Raw genomic sequence first — 17,639 nt, 5'->3', positions numbered from 1 at the left:
TGTTCAAGAACAGAGGAACATGGCACAAAGATAACAAAAAAAGTATATTAAAACATGATCCCCATTTTCACTGTAACAAAAAAACAACCAACAGCCAGAGGAAAAGGTGCGTAATGCACTTGAATCTGAGAAAAACCTGAACCATGAAGTCTGAAATGACATGTTGTGAATGTGCATATATTATAGGCAAAAGCTTCTGGAGGAGATGGTCATGCAACTTTTACTTAATCATCTGAAGCCTACGCACCTATAGCCTATACACAAAGGTAAAAGTAGACGAATTGGTGAAAGAACACTACACCAACAGAATAGGCCAAAACAACAACCTGGGATTACTGGTGAGGACTCGTGGTGTCGCCGTCTTCCAAGGGTGGTATTAGTCAGTCACATGTTCCAGAGCAAAAGAAACCAATGAGAGTTGTGCAGAACCAATAAAACAATTCTTTCGGTGAGCAAAGATAGGAAATAAAAGTTAATCCTGATTACTGCATGTGAAGAACAGGTTGCACCAATACTCCCCTCAATGGCAGACTGGGGTAAGAGGAAAAAAGTCAGAAATAAGGCAATGCAAAGAACAAAGGGAGAGTGGGAAAACCCAGCACCCACAGGAGCTGTGTGTGCATCAGATGAAGACCTAGGCTCTCAAGTGAAGCAGGCTAATATCAAACTGCCAAGCTTTAGCTCAAAACACTCAAGATGGCTGTTGAAATCAGACTGACTAGATCCTGAGACTCATTCAGCTAAACCTTGGCAGTGAATGCATAAAGTAAAAGCAGTGTGGATACCAAAGCTACCTAAAGTAAAGAAAGAACAAAGACCTAAACACCTGGCTAAAGAAGCAAGGCATGGAGCATCCACAGAGCCCCGAGTACCTCAAAGTAGGAACTCAAATAATTGCCTACAATGTACAGGCCAGGGTGAAGAAATAGTGAACTAGACAACCACCCAACTAATTCAATATAAAACCACCCAGAGATGAGGAGCTGAAGAAAACCAAAAAGATAGGGAACAAAAGAAGAAAAAAAAGTAAAAAAAGATGTCTGAAGAAATACTGTAAAACCAAGCCCAGCCAAATCTGATCACCTGGTTACCTAGCGATGATGTCGAGGCTCAACATCCCTGCGGCCCGGTCCTCAACAAGGCCTCTAGTTGCTGGACTGGTCAACCAGGCTGTTGGACACGACTGCACGCAGCCTGACGTATGAATCGCAACCTGGTTGATCAGGTATACGTTGGAGGTACAGTATTTATTAAGTTCTCTCTTAAGCACTGCGAGGGGTCGGCTAGTTATTCCCCTTGTATAGTGGAAGTGTGTTGAACAGTCTCTGGCCTCTAATTTTGATGGTTCTCTCAGAGTACCTATTGCACTTCTGCTTTTCAACGGGGGTATTCTGCACATCCTGCCATGCCTTCTGTGTGGAGAAAATCTCCTAGCAGGAATCTATTTCTTTAATGATTATTATTTTACTACATTATTTCTAGTTTATTAATTAAAGTGGACTGTATGATTCTATAATGGTCCTGCTAGGAACTTTCCTTCACAACCTGAGGGTTATTAAATTATAGCCTAATCGAAATTAATCGATTGGCTCAATTTCATTACTAATAGTCTACAATGGTTAGTGTTAAATAATTGTGGAACAGCTTAGCTGTTTTGTAGAAGGTGGTCTGGTTAAATATATTTAAAGTATGGACACCCTGCACATAATTTGAAGAGTTATCCTTTTTGACTGTGAGATGATGATAACCAGGGAACTATTGATGCATCCAGCCGTGCACAAGGCAAGAGTGTGAGATGCTTATTTCCTTTGGGCTCTGTTGGTTGTCCCCATCTGGTGGCTGTTGGGGAAAAGTCTGATAATTACTTTGACGAGTCTTTCAAAATGTTCTTATGGTTCAGGTATTGCCAAACACAGGGCTAGATTTAACCATATTTTGGGTCCTTGGCCAAACAGCATTAGCAGTACTGAGCATGACAATGTGTACAGTACAGGGACAAATAATTGGGCAGTGTTACAAAGTAATTGATTACTCAGAGTATGTATTTGAAATATGTCAATTTTTATGGTACAAAAAAAGTGTTAGTGAGCCCCCTGATACTGGTGAGGTCTTTGGTGCTGGTGGACCATAGGCCATAGCCTACTTGGCCTATTGGGTAATCTGGCACTAGCCAAACTTGGTGAAAGGTAGAGTATTATATATAAGATTTTAATCATGTTACGGATAGTTGTCCTTGCTAGTAAACAGATATAGGTACCATAATATTGCTTTGCATAGAGCCATTGAAATTCATGCATTTTCAAAGTGACTTTACTAACAATGTTTCTTCTACAGTGGTGACTTTCCTTAACCTAGAATACAGATTTGAAGAGGTTTTCACCTTTAGAACGATGGCGGGGAAAGTTATCATGCACGGTGGAATTTCCATTGGAGGGCCTTAATCTATCCAAATATGCATCAAGCTCGAGTGCCTCACCTCTCTACAACCTCAGTGGAGTTGCCAACCACTCCGGAACTACATATTCAGGCCATTATACTGCCTACTGCAAACATCCCTATTCAGGCACCTGGCACGAGTACAATGACTCAAGGTATGTCGCATGATTATACATTTTTAAGGTTGGCTATACTGTATAATTATTTTATTTATGCATAAAGAAAGGTTTGTAGTACATGTAATGTATATTTATCAACTCATCCCTGCCCTCAGTTCGTGCTTAACCCTTGTGTGGCTCCGGGCTATTTAGCATTTGTCACCCACAGGTGCATACCCAAAAAAAAAAATCTAAACCTGTTAATTTGTGTTCTCTGATCATGGGAAAAATAATAAAAAAATCGTAAGTGGCATATATTGCCCGCTATAGGGTGGGGAAGTCTGGCAAAAAACAGGCGCTGACTCAGCGTGCGTCCCAGACGGTCTGTTGCTCGCCAGCTGTCAGGCAGGAGTTGCCACAAAGAGATAATTACCTAATTATTTCAATGTCTCTGATTGATTTTTTGTAGTTTTTTTGCTGTAATATTATTCAATAGTGTGTAGTGCGTTATATTTATATAATAAAATGAGTGAATCATTGCTGTACTCAAAAATATGGTGTGCATATTGTTGATTCAATTATGTTCATCAAACAGTAAACAAATACTTTGTCGGTTATTACACTATATACACAGGTTATATATAAGTATCTGCATGTTTTATTCACCATAACGAACCACCAAGTTGCTATTATGAGTCAAAAAGCAACGAGGAGTGACCGCCACACACCAGCCAGCCACTCGCTGCCACTCACTCCCTCAACACCTCACTCGTCCACATTCTCCTCCCACCATACTGTTTTTGCTTTTATTCACTATATACAGACGTTATATATAAGTATCTACATTTGTGTTCACCATAACGAACCACTAAGTTGGCATGTTAAGTGGCAGTGGCAGCCCACCACTGGCTACTACTTCCTCCCTCCCTCCCTCGCCTCACCTGACTCACCCACATTCTCCTCCCAAAATACTGTTTTTGCTTTTATTCACTATATACAGACATTATATACAAGTATCTGCATGTTTTGTTCACCACAGCTGTACAACTAAGTTGATATAGTTAGTTTAGGCACTAAGAGACGTCGCTACACACAGTCAGGTGGCAGCTGCTTCCCTCACACATTCAAGGTCAGACGCACTAAAATTTCACCCCCAACAATACTGTCTGTGGTGTTATTACCCTATACGCAGACGTTATATATATATAAGTATCTACATGTTTTGTTCACCATAACTGTTCAACTAAGCCAGTATAATGCCCAAAGAGCATAGTGGCCACCCCTACCAACATGACAAATCATGCAGATGTTGCCACATCCATCAAATTCAAATTCAAATGTTTATTTAGGTAAAATACATACAAAGGGTGATATGAAAATTGATGAATTTATAGATAGAGCTAGTACATACAATGCCTAAAGTCACTATTATGCAAAGCGTTTCGGGTAGACCATCACCAAAATGGCTTCTCCCCCACACTCCTTTTATTGTTATTACACTGTATATACACTTATATATAAAGTATCTACATTAGTGTTCACCAAAACGAACCACTAAGTTGGTATGCTGAGTGGCAGTGGCAGCCCGCCACTTGCTGCCACTCCCTCCCTCCCTCACCTCACCTGACTCACCACCATTCTCCTCCCACCATACTGTTTTTTCTTTTATATACAGACGTTATATATAAGTATCTGCATGTTTTGTTTACCATAGCGAACAACTAAGCTGGTATAGTGAGTCCAGACAGTAAAAGGTGGTCACACAGTCAGCAGACAGTGCTACCTCCCTCCCCACCAAGATTACTCCTCCCACTACAGCGCTAATTATCACAGCAATCCTGCTATTATCAGAATCCTGGTCATTTTTATCAGTCAGGGGTCTTCTGTAATAATATCATCGCTAAATAATAGCAAGAACATGCATGTTATGGCATTTTTAGGCGATGCTGTGGTCACATGCTGAACAGCAGTGCTGCATGCGTCAGGCTTGGTAGCTCACTCAATACTGAGGCCCCTCACACCAGGGAATTTGGCCCACGATTTTTTTAAATGGCGTCTGTTTACAAGAGCCCTGAGGAAGGTGTGGTGAACCCCGTGTATCCGAGGGTCATTTAAATCTTGCGTAGTACTCCAATACATCATATGATGTGGAGCACAAGTTACTGCAAGTCACTGAACACATCATATGATGTGTTGCGCAGTTAAAGGGTTAACCATTGTGCTGCACCAAGTTTATTATGAAATTTCCCCGGTGCGCATGAAATAGTGTTCCCAAAAAATTCTTTTTTCTTTGTAAAATGATAAATTCCCTTCTCCGAACATGTCTATGTAAAAATAAATACCAAATTCCACTTACTTTGGCTGTGACAGTCATCGGGGCCTGGTCGCGCGGGCCTTTCAAGCACCGGGAGTTGCCACAAATATATTTTCAATTATTTGTTTTATGTATTTCCAATGCAGTTTTATGTTTTTTTTTATCGTATATGATGCATATTTGTGTCCTTTACAATATGTATACAGTAGAATGTTCATAATGTTCCATGGAACTGTGATACATATGTCAGTAATGTGTACACAATAAATGTTTATTGTTGCAATATTACCTGGTTAAAAAATCACTAAAATTACAATATGTACAGTTTCACACACTATTTACACAGTAACACACTGTATCTTCAATGTTATTTCCTATTATTCCCACATGACTTGGCACCCAGTTGATAAGTACCCGATAGCCTTGACGTTTGAGTGCTTGCATTAATGAGAATACATGTATTATCAGATGGATGTTGTCACGTATGTGTTCTTATTACAAGGTTTCAATGGCAGTTCTCGAATCTGTATGCATGATAACGTGTTGTCGGTGTTCTGCAAAAGCATGTCCAAAGCCTTTTGAATGGCTAGCTTGAATGTTTGTAAAGTCGAACACCCATTTGAGAGTCTCCAACTATTTAGTTTCCTGCCTTAACTGCAACTCCGGCTTCTTGTCCCTGCTGGTCTACTGATCCATCTGTGAAGTATGTAAAGCTGTCAGATGCCAAGTTTGTTTCTATATGCATCTGTGCAATATTACATAGCAGATGAGGATTAGTCGGCTTCTTTTTTCCTTCAAGAGCCATAATCTTAGTCTGCTGGCAGCGATTCCCAAGGGGCTTGCATAATGAAGTCTGCCTGTATTTTGTCGACACCCCTCTGTGACTATATTTGATATAGCGAATGTATTGATGGTGCTTATTGCACAATAGGTCCATCTGTTGCTATTGGAGACTTTCCTGAGTTAGTGCTCCAGTGATTATATCTTTAAGTGAACTGATTCTAGGTCTACTCAATATCTTGGTCTGCATGCATGCAGCAATCCTTTTTACCCTTATTTCAATCGACGTTAGCTTGGTTTATAACGGGTTCAATATTTTGTCCCTCTGGGACCCGTTATGACTCGCAATGCATCATTTTGAATAACCTCAACATTTGCCCACTGACCAGGAGAAAGAGTGAGTAAGGCAGGCGGTGCGTAATCAATTAGGGAACGAATGGCGTGCATGTGAACATTCTTAACACTGTGTCCCACTCCTAGACAGGGCCCTGTGATTGCTCTCATGTCAGTCGTGATTTTACTTTTTCCTTCAGATATTGAATTTGCTTGTTGAATGTCATTTTAGAATCAATCCACACTGAGATATTGATATTTTGTAATCCACTGAAGGTTTGTCTTGAATGCATAAATGCCTGTCTGGAGTGTTGCCACCTAGTCTCATTGTCTTAAGTGACCTGGTTAGTAATATGGTCCTCACAAAAAAAAAAAAAAAAAAAAAAAAAAAAAATGGTCTTGGGTGACGAGTGCAGTGCGACAGTTTGGGTTGCTGCGTACTGGGTTGAGCAGAATACCAGTCAGCTGGGCAGCAGGTAATTAACATTGTTTGTCCATCAGTTGTAGACAAATTTGGTATTGTTTCCTTCCAAACAAGATATTCTCTGGGTTTTGGAGTATTGATGTGTTCTTCCTCACAAAAATCCGATGATTTGAGCTGATGGGTGCTCAGACTCTTAAGTTTTCCCAGGGAACAAAACTGTGTGCAGCCAGCTAGCAATGGCAACGGCAAAGAGTCTGAATAATGAGTTGCAATTTATAATCATTTTTTTCTTTGCAGAGTGTCGAATATTTCTCCTGGGAGAGTGTGCAGTCCCGAAGCATACGTACTGTTCTACGAATTATCATCCACATCATCCAAATTATAATGCTTGTATTTGATTATGCGTGAATGTGAAGGAGTGTGTGCGTGTGTTTTGTGGGCATAAATACACGTTATTCCTGTATAATATATTTATAATATATATACAGACCTGTATTTAATATACATGTGTATATTATATACATGTATATTAATTATATATTCAGTATGTCATATTTAATAGCCAGAGTTGCTCTTACGTTAAATCTTGTGTATTTTTTTTATATATCTTATATTTTGATAGATACTTTAATTTTAATACACTATGTATGATATGGACTTTTTATTTTGTGCAAAAATTAGCTTAACTGTCTGACCTAATCCATATATGCCTATTATTCCTAAAATATACTATTAATATAACCAATTTAATTAAGTGTAATGCATATTTTACAAACTAGAGAAAATAAACAATAATTTCCACCTAATAGGAAAAATAGTCCCTTGCCTATCTAAGCATATTAGTGTGGTTCTGGCCGTTAGGTACGATATATTTGCAGTGCAGTATATAATATATATTGTACATACAGTATATACTTACAATTTATTATATACTGTGTATACATACTGTGTATGACTGCATGTAAGGTTGTCAATGTGTTTATACTAATGCCACAATACTTAAGGAAAAAATGTGTGTGAATAAACTGCTCAAAAGTAGGAGTGTAAGTGTGAACGATAAGTTTTTACGCGTTGACGTGTGACGACGTATTTGAAATGTAATATCTCTTAAACTACTCAAGAAGACGAGATGCAGCTTAAAATCTCTGAAGGTTGTTCGACCTCAAAAGAGGCAAACCAAAGTGCACATTGTAGCGACTAAGTGTTACATGTTACATCAGTTTCCGAAAAAATTTTGATACCATCTCAGTTTGTAACATGTTACAAGAATACTGGAATATCTTACTGTCCCAAGTGTTGTCGAGGCAAGTCATTCCTGCTGTTTTGGCCCACATCTTGTAATATATATATATATAGTGTTCATGTGATCAGTTCTTATATTGTATATGTCCAGTTTTAGTGTATATGTCCAGTTTTGGTGTCAATTTGTGTCATGTTTAAACAAAATTCAAATGCAAGCTATCCACATCCAAGAGTAAAATTAATTCAACGTTGAAGTGTTGTTAACGCTGCAGTAACATTACTGTTGGATATTGTGCCCAATGAATATGCTGCTGCACAAGGCAAGTATAACATATTACACCTACACAAACACGTGCACAAATAAAAACATACTGGTACTGAATATGCACACTTGTACATCATGAATTTAATATTTATACAAATCTAGAGTAGTTTTTTCAATACCGATAGAATATTTCCACAAACAATACACGGCTCAATGCACCAAGTTTTGCAGTAATGGAATTGTGTATATGTATACATATTATAAATAACTAATATATATATATATATATATATATATATATATATATATATATATATATATATATATATATATATATATATATATATATATATATATATATAATAAATAATATGTATAAATAATATGTATAAATAAATCAATGAAACATACACACAGACACACACAGTACTGTGTGCAAAATAAATTAGTGAAAAATTAAAGGAATAATGTTAGCACTTTTATGTACCTAGAAAACCACATTTTGAATAATATGTTCTAGGACCTTCTGTTGCAGCAATATTTGCCATTTTATTTTTTCTTTATAGACAATGCGATTTTATTTGCACTAAAATAGCACAAATGTGTGCATATATTAATGACGAATCACATGGGGGTGGGGTGGGGTGGGGGGGTAAAGAGAGTAAATTTTTAAAGTGCAGTTGTCATACTTTGAGACCCAGGGTAATGGGGGTTATCATAATATGTTGATTTTAGTTATTATAGTCTGGGTTTTATATAAATGTAAATATTATAATACATGTATATGGTTGTAATAGTTTAAAATGTTTTATGGTTTAATTGCTTATTGTGCAATGAGGTTGTTCCACTAGCCTGCGATTAGTCAAATCACAATTTAACCTTTCCCGCCAGTGTTAGAATCTATTACTGAACAACATTGCCAGACAGAATAGCAGTAAAGGAGTGGGATGCAAGACAGTTTCTTTTGAAGTTTCTGCAACAGATATATGTGCAGTGTAGATGTACACATTACATTGTAGGCCTAGATAAATTACTTGATCACTATTTTTGTCCTGTGTAAATAAATAGTTGCTCCACGTATGTAAAATACAAGAACATATAAAACATCTAACTTAAACATCACAACCTTCTTCCTACGTAGCAAGTCGGCAAACCCAATAACCACTCCACCCGGCTTCCTCGGATTTCCATAATTTATTTTTTCTTCTTGAATCACGTTCTCTTTATTATTCACGATTTAAACAGCACACGGGTGATCCTCTCGAAACACACGTTACATTCGTGGAAAATTAGCAGTGCTTAGTTTCTGGGGGGAAAAAATAGTTGTGAATTTGAGACCATATTTAATTATTTTTCCCAATTTTACCACTTACTTTTCAAGTAATGTCATCACTTTTTAACAATGCCTCTTACCTGTGCTGCTGATTGCACATAAAGTACACTTTGCAATGTAATTGCCTTGTTTCTAAATTTATATCTAAAATAGATAAACTGAAGGAGCCAACAGTGGCAGAAAAGACTAGCCCTCAACAGATGACTCGCTCATTAGCCATAGCTGCTTGCTTACTTGATTATTTGCATAACATTGGGCATATAATGACTCGTTCCAAGTTAACTACACGCTACATATGCCAGCCTGCCATTCAGAAATGATAGTACCTATAGCAACTAGATGGAATGTAGAAAATATGAATATACTGTACTGTTGTACCTTAAGTCTATATTTTGTACTATTCATTATATAGAGGGGCTGAGGAAATAGGCCTAGTATATGTATTATATATACAGTGGAACCTCTGTATTTGGATTTAATTGATTTCTGAGGGTGGGACAAATGCCAAAAAAGTATGAATATTGAAGTTTTATCCCCATAAGGAATAATGTAAATTGGATTACTCCATTCCAGACCACAAAAATAAATATATTTGTGCAATAATTAAATTAAATAAATGCAAACACACTACTCACTGTACCTACAGAGTTGAATGCCTTGCCACCTTCCACATACGTAGAGATGCGATTCTTTGGCAGGGGAGTCCCCCCTACCATTACATTATAACTTCTGGTAGTTGTGCTTCTGAGGTTCTCTCTTTTTGTCTTTGTTTTCCTCATTAGACTCGCTGGATGCTTTTCTTACAAGAAACTTGACCAAGGATGATTGCTTTTGCCTGCGCTTTAAAATGTTTCTAAAGCGAGACAGCATTGTCATTCAACAGGTTTATAACGCTGTCAGGTTTGCCAGTGATATTTTTCAAGAAAACTTTGTACTTTCTCCCCATTCTGCACACATTTCTTTTATTAGAGAACTAGATTTGGGCATACCAAACTCGGTAACGAGTAGACGCATGGACACCACTTTCATATTTTGCTATAGTGTCTTTCTTCATCTCTCTAGTGTATTGGCCATACTCGCTTAACCCATGGTCACTTGATGGAGCGCCGCCCTGCTCCTTATTGTTCTAATTGCATTGTCCTTCGTACGGTCATGCATGTCCTTCGTGAATGTCCTGACTTCCAGGACGAGCGTATGTCTTGCTTTCCGACCGCCCCTCGCAATCACCTGTCCCTCAATAGAATTCTTGGTGACTCGGATACTTTTGATATCGTTCGCCTTGTGCGTTTTTGTTCTCGTATTAGCATCCTTGGTGATATTTAGCACCCTCTGATTATTCTGCGCATTTGATGGTGCTACATAGCCTTCCCGGTTTGGTGCCATCTTTTGATAATTACTTACTCATCTCTCTCGTGGTTCTAACCAATTTTCTTTTTGCTTGGCTCTTATCACAAACTTTCTTGGATGACATGGTGATTTATTTACACGAAGAATGTAAAAAATATCCAAGAAAAAAGTGTAGTAGGTTGTACACTGAATGACAGCTATGGCAAAACTGACGATTCAGAGATGTGTGTTTACGTGTGAATGCCAATCAAACGGACAAATATCAAATATGAACATAGCATCTGACTACCAAAAAGGACTAATTGGGAGCAGTACAAATACCGAGGTTCAACTCTGTTTACATATACAGTACTGAGCCTAAGATTGTGTATGTTAGACTAAAGACACACTAGATTATGATCAGTCTTTAGAGTTTTATGCATTTTAGAATTCCAAATGTACAAAACATGGACTTTTTTTTTTTTGTAAAGTGAGAGTGCATATTTTATACAGTCCATCCATACTACCTATAGATGCAATACTATAGTTTTTTTTTTGGGGGGGGGGGGGATGGGTCAGCACAAGCAGGTTCGCATTGGATGAAATAATAATTGGTGAGGGCTACCTATAACATATATATTATCACATTATATTGTACATGCATACCACTGCAATGTGTAATGTATTTAAATGTCTGTATTTTAAAAGCTTGTATAATATACAGTACATGCATATATTTTATATTGTAAATAATAAATGAAAGATTTATGAAGATGAAATATAATATATAATAAAAATGTTAAGGTTATTTATTAAGTCTTGAGAAATTATTAACATTATTAAATGTAAATTAACATTATTATCCTGTTATTAACATTAAATGTAGTCTCATAGTTATATGGTACAGTAAAACTTTGATTTATTGAGCTAATATTAGTATATAGTGGTGCAAGTTTAGTCTAAGTAGCCAGAGCTTTTCATCTTTTTTTTTTCATGGTAACATTAACTTGCTTCATATTTCAAATGTAGCTATATTCCTGAGGGTGTATGTAAGGTCTTTGTGAAGGCTTCGTAAACTGGCGAATGGTTCACCCAAGGCTGAATGAAATAACTTCTTTTTTTTCTCTCTCTCTCTCTCTCTCTCCCCCTGTGTGACAAAATTATACATAAAGTACATAAAGGAAAGCAAGGATAAAAATTATGAAAAATAAAAGGACATTTAAAGGTAAATGAATTCCTGTGATAATGGCTCGAGGATGAATGACGCTGAAATAGTTAAAGAAACACTGATCGGTGTTGTGTTTACGTTTGATACTGTACAGTAGATGACCCAAGATTCTGTGGTTGATATTGAAGGCCATGTTCTCTACAGTTATTAAACTGATAAAATTCCTCGATTAACCAACAAATGGAACCGTAGCTTGTAGTCCCTGTTTTTTAAAAGTGAAGGTCTTGCATACCTCAAAACCTTGAAACTGATTAGTTTTATATATGCAAATTGTAATCCTTAGGCCACTTTTGTAAATAGAAAAATCTCTACTGGCTGAAACACAAGTAAATATTTCACAGTAAATATACTTAGGAGTACAAGATTATCCACTATACTGAACACAGTGATGACAAGGGGGGAATGTACACGTCAGCATATGTTTGATAGTACAGTACTTATATCGTATGATTCAAAACTCCCTCGTGTACGTGGGGCTTTCATCCTGTTACTGTACTCAGGATTCCAGTAAACAGATGCCATCTTGAAAAAAATCATTTGCATTCCTCCTGGCTGTGAGAGCCTCGGTGCTGCGAGGGTAACCAAGACTGGCACGTGCAGCACAACTGTGCAGGTTGGGGCCTCACCACGACTTAATGAATAATATAAATAACTGCAATTGCAGTATTTTGCAATGATAGTGTCATATATGATTCTGATTGTGATAGACTATGAACAATGTCCAGCTATCAGTGAACACTGTTATGATCTTCAGTATGAAGTACACACACAGCACCCAGCCGTTGTTTTGTACATCTACACATCATGAAATGACCTCGTGCTCCTATACAATATAACGTTGTGGAAATGGATTCAGGATTTAGTGGCAGGAATGTGATAATAGCAGTTCTGTGGCTAGTCATAGCGGCGAGAGTAATATATTGGAAGCATTTTCTTGCATTAGGCGATTGCTGGTGTTGTCTGCCCATATCATGAAGCCCAATGCTGTGTTTTGATTTCATCACTGCACCCAACAGAACTGCTTATTGGTTCATTATGATGCATAAAAATGATAGGTGTGTGTATATAGTGTAATATATATAGTGATACCTTGGTTTTCGAATTTAATTCGTTCCCAGAGACGGTTCATAAACCTAAAATGTTTCGGTTTTACGACTGGATAGATAGTGTGGGGACCAGATGGAAACCAGCCCTAGAATCACGCAAGGGAAGAACATGCGGAGGGCGAGTTGGTGGGCAGGTGAGAGCGAGTGGATGGACGAGTAGCAGGGCGGGCGGAAAAGTGGGTGGGTAGTAGTGGTCGGGCAGGTGTGTGTGTGTAGGCGGGCAGTAGCAAGATGGTTGGCATAGTGGGTGGCAGATGGTAGACTAAGGAGGTGGGTGGTGGAGTGGGTGGGTAACAGAGCTTCCGACTAGGACTAATACCAGGAGCTGGTCACCCCTTGGTCCCTCCCCTGGACCCCCCCCCCTGCACACCAGACCCTCCCTTCTACCTCCATCCCCTCATCCCCCCACACAGAACCCCCAGCCATGTCTGGACTGTATTAATACAGTGAGCTTCCTTGCTACCAGCTGATGGATCAGGAGGCAGACTCCCTGAACGCCTGTCATTAAACTTTGTTTACTGACTGACTGACTGGTTGCGACTGTGAAAGCCTGATTGACTGTGAAAGCCTAACTGGTTGCTACCAAAACTGTTAATGTTTGCCTTTGGTTATGACTGCCTGTGACTGGACTTGACTGTGAATGCTTGACTGACATGTTATGACTGACTGGTTCTAACTGGTTGTTACATAAGAGGCAGTGAAATGTGTAAAAGGAGAATCTGGAACCAGTGATGCAGGTACGAAAGCGTTTAAAGCAAGCATGAGACAGTCTCGCCACCACCACCTACCTCCCTCCTCACACTCCCCATACACCAACACCGCTCCTCCATCCCGTCTCACCGTCTCCCATATGCCAACAAGAGTCCTCAGTAAAGGTAAAGTGCAGTTAAATATTATTTTATTTATGGTTTATATTTATACTGGATTGTTTTGTGTATGAAAAATGATTAGTATTCTGTATGACATGTATTTTTGAGTTAATATTTTTGGGTGTGTGGAACGGATTAATTCAATTTACATTATTTCTTGTGGGAAAATTCGTAGCAGTTTATGAATTTTCGGTTTACGAACCGTCTTTGGGAACGGATTACATTCGAAAACCAAGATATCACTAATATTATTGCAAATAATTATTATACAGTTATAGATTCAACATTTATTAGAGAAGAAACATTTTTCAGCAAATGCTAGCCTCACCTCCGATTATATCGATGATTTACTGTAATTTTGTTAAATGCACTGTCTTTTACATTGTTTTCAAAACTGTGGTACTGTACTACTCTGATAACATGCCCCAAAATTAGTGGTCAGTTTGGTGCGTACTATTGTATAACAAACCACTAACACCAAGACCTCCGAGGCAGATCATATAAACATATAGGACCAGGCCGCGGGGACACTAAAGCCCCGAAATCATCTCAAGATAACCTCAAGATATAATGATAGTTTCTCTGATATAACTTAAAGCACAATGAAAAATACAAACATGAGGGAGGGAAGGAATTATCAAGGAAAAGAATACAAACATGAAATGATATACACACAAATTTCAGTCTTTTTAAAAAAGGAATAGACATATTTAAGCAATAATGGTTGTTTGAGGTACGTATGACAGGAGGGGGCCAGAGGTGGATTGGCAACAGGAGAAGTACTTTGCAATGATACGGACATTTGTAAATAATACCTGATAGGATTGTAGGGGAGATGTGCAAGAGCAAAGTGAGGAAGCAATAAGATGATCTATTTCGTAGAAAGAAAAGGTTGGATGTTTAGTAAGGTACAGGTCTCGTGATAGTTAAGGGTCCTAAAACAGGCCAGATTAGCTTATTTAAAAAAAAAAAACTACCAGGTAGCTTGTTCTCTTTTGGCTTTTCCTTTGGAAAATAGTTTTGACACCTTGTACCCAGAGGGAACAAGGTGTCAAATTACACTTGTATATGCTATATCTGCCATATGGTACAGGCTTATATTACACTATTAATAAAATAATGATACTGTATTCTGTAGTGTGCACATAATGTAGATTAAAGATGTGGGCTTCTGAGTACTGAATTGGTTGATTAAAATCTAATGAATTAATCTCTACTGGTCCTCAAGACAAAAGTTTAAAACCTCTGATGACTTTGCTGTAACAACTCCCAACAGAGCTCTGTGCTAAGCAAGTGCCAATTCATTAAATTTTCCAAACAAAAAATTAGCACATTTTTGTTTACAACCAATTAAACCTACTAACCAGGTGTATTTAGGCCCTTCCTTCTCTGTTTTTTGTTGCATGCTAGATTTTAGGAAAGTGGTGCACAGTAAAGTTAAAATCTTATCATAATGTTTGTTAAACATGTGTGGCTTTAGCATTTCTATCTGCATTAATTATAAGAAAATGTTCTTTCTGACATTATTTTCTCTTTACTCTTACTGTCATTAATAGTTTACTGATCAAAATTATCTTTTTATTAATAGATAACGCCCATCACACTATAGATAATAATGCCACTGTGTAATGCTCTAACATTTGTTTCTGTTGAATGTAATGTTTACGAACGCTGAGTTTCTAGGATAAATACATTCTGGGTTAGTGTAATACCTTAAGATTTAAGATGAGGGGTTTCTTTGCAGTTAATCGTTAATCCTTCATGCAAGTAAATTAGTTTCAATAATCAAAGTTTTACTACAAAGTTTCCTAGTCAGATAATATACTGTATATTACTATGGAAAGATATCTCATATGGTGTTGCAATGCTGCACCTAGCCTTGTAGTGCTGACATAATAAAATTCTGAACATTGGTGTATACAATGTTACAGGAACTCCTCCAAGATTTTTGTGGGTTCTTAAAACAGCTGCCTTTGTCATGTGGCTCTGCCACAATACTAAATCCTGAATATCAGCATGCTTTGTGATTGAGGCTTGTTATTTAATGTTATAGAATGACACTTATATTTAATGAAGATCAAAATCACCACTGTAGCCTTAGTGTGTATGTGCATTTAGAATACTCCAGTTGCAGATGGGTCAAACATTTTTACCCTTTTACAGTATAGTAGGTATATTACATTGATGAGAAATTTAGAATATTTTAAGGTTATAGTCTCTATGTATATAAAGTTTTCTATAGTCATATTTTTTTGTTTGTCTACCAGTGCATTAGATATTTTGCACGATTTAGGTTGGTGTGCCAGTGTATTTGCCTGCTGTCAGTTTCACTTGTCCCTTTTAACTATTGTGCAAGTTTAAATTAATGTGTGTAAAAAGAATTGGCCGAACTTGTGAATCTACACTGACCGAAACGTTGTCACTTTAAGTTCATTTCATGTGTGTGTGTGTGTGTGTGTGTGTGTGAGGGTCGGGTTAAAATGGTCAAACCTAGCCTTTAGCTTGGAATTTGTGGTGAATGTGATATTACTTCTGAGTGACCTCACAGCCATTGATGAACAGTAAGTAGACCAGGTTGTTCAAGCTACTTGTGTTGTCATAGGTCACAAAAATGACTCTTCACACAGTATACATTGTTGACCATCCACCAATGTCTATAAATATGGTTACTGGTTGAGAGTTTACATCAAATGCCATTCTATTATACTAGCATATGCATAAAACATTGATTTTTTTTAATTCCAATTGAAAATACATGGGCATAGGAATTTGCATTAGTGCTGTATTATTGTAAATGAGTTATATTTACCATGCTAAAATCAATTTGAATTAACTTCGTTGAAAGAGGAATAGCTCTCAGCCACTACTGTATATGCATTTTCTTGGATATGATCTTATAACTTAGCTACTGTGTAGCTGTAGCTAGTATCATTGTACACACTACCACCAGCTAATTGCTGCATTTATCATGTGAAGATCTTCAACGTTGTTAAAGCCGATTAAATTTGTGTATTGGCATAATTATAAACAAAAATTAATTGGAAGGTTGTGTGTGTGTGTGTGTGTGTGTGTTTGCTTCGCTTTGATGTCCAACGGGTTTGGAAAGGATGGGGGAGATAGAGGGATGGGGCGGTGAAATTCTGGAAGAGGATGCAGGTGTAGAGAGAGAGGTGGTTTGAAAGTTCGGTAGCCTGTCCACCATGGGTTGGCATATGTGTATGTTGTTTGTTTAGGTATGTGCTATGTTGGGTTGTCGTGTGTGTTTGTGTTAAGTGCCGACTGCCACCATTATTTTCAAGGTACAAGAATAGTGATGCAGAGCACAGCACTTCCTATTTAGCCATAAGAAACACAGTACTGTACAGTATTTCCGCCTTTCAGTGCTACCGAGCATAATGCAGAAAAAAACAAATGCGTGCAATAATGTTCATATATAAGCTCAAGTTACGAGGTCACTCAGGATGCATCGCTGTATGGTTCGTGTCCATCTGTGCCAGTATGTAAAGATTGCTCTAATTTATTATTTAAATGTTTATTCTGTCACTGCACTGGGAAGTTCTTAGAAATAGAAACCAACTTGTGGTAAAATAAACAAGAAAATAAATATTTATAAGAATTTTATTTTAATTTTATTTACCTTATTGTTTAAACTGTTTACTCATGAGAGATGAATTTCTAGGAGAAAAAAAAAGTATTGAATGTAATGAAATGCAAATTTCTGGTCAAGCTCTGGTGCCTCCATAAAGCTATCGTATACAGTATTCACTTCATAAAATCTATATGGAGCTACACCCTGATTGTTAAATGTTGGGTTCCAGTAAATCTGGAGGTATTGAAATGTTGGTAACATTTTAGCTGTATTTGGGAGGCCAACAGGATGGATAA

General features: G+C 37.5%; 1 protein-coding gene across 3 annotated transcripts in view; it reads left to right on the top strand.

Annotated features, from left to right (window-relative positions):
• The window catches only part of LOC123771902 (ubiquitin carboxyl-terminal hydrolase 2), a 179,114-nt gene extending 161,739 nt beyond the window's left edge, over positions 1-17,375 (top strand). For all 3 annotated transcript variants that reach the window (XM_045764684.2, XM_045764683.2, XM_069337750.1), the window contains 2 exons: positions 2,363-2,591; positions 6,683-17,375. In XM_045764684.2, the coding sequence (XP_045620640.1) occupies positions 2,363-2,591; positions 6,683-6,770 (317 nt within the window). In that variant the 3' untranslated portion in view covers positions 6,771-17,375. The remainder of the gene's footprint in view (positions 1-2,362; positions 2,592-6,682) is intronic.
• The last annotated feature ends 264 nt before the right edge of the window (positions 17,376-17,639 follow it).

Source organism: Procambarus clarkii, chromosome 38, assembly GCF_040958095.1.
Source record: "Procambarus clarkii isolate CNS0578487 chromosome 38, FALCON_Pclarkii_2.0, whole genome shotgun sequence".
In the NCBI taxonomy this organism is placed as follows: domain Eukaryota; kingdom Metazoa; phylum Arthropoda; class Malacostraca; order Decapoda; family Cambaridae; genus Procambarus; species Procambarus clarkii.
Note: the sequence above shows the minus strand (reverse complement) of the source record. Positions and strands in the feature narration are given on the sequence as shown.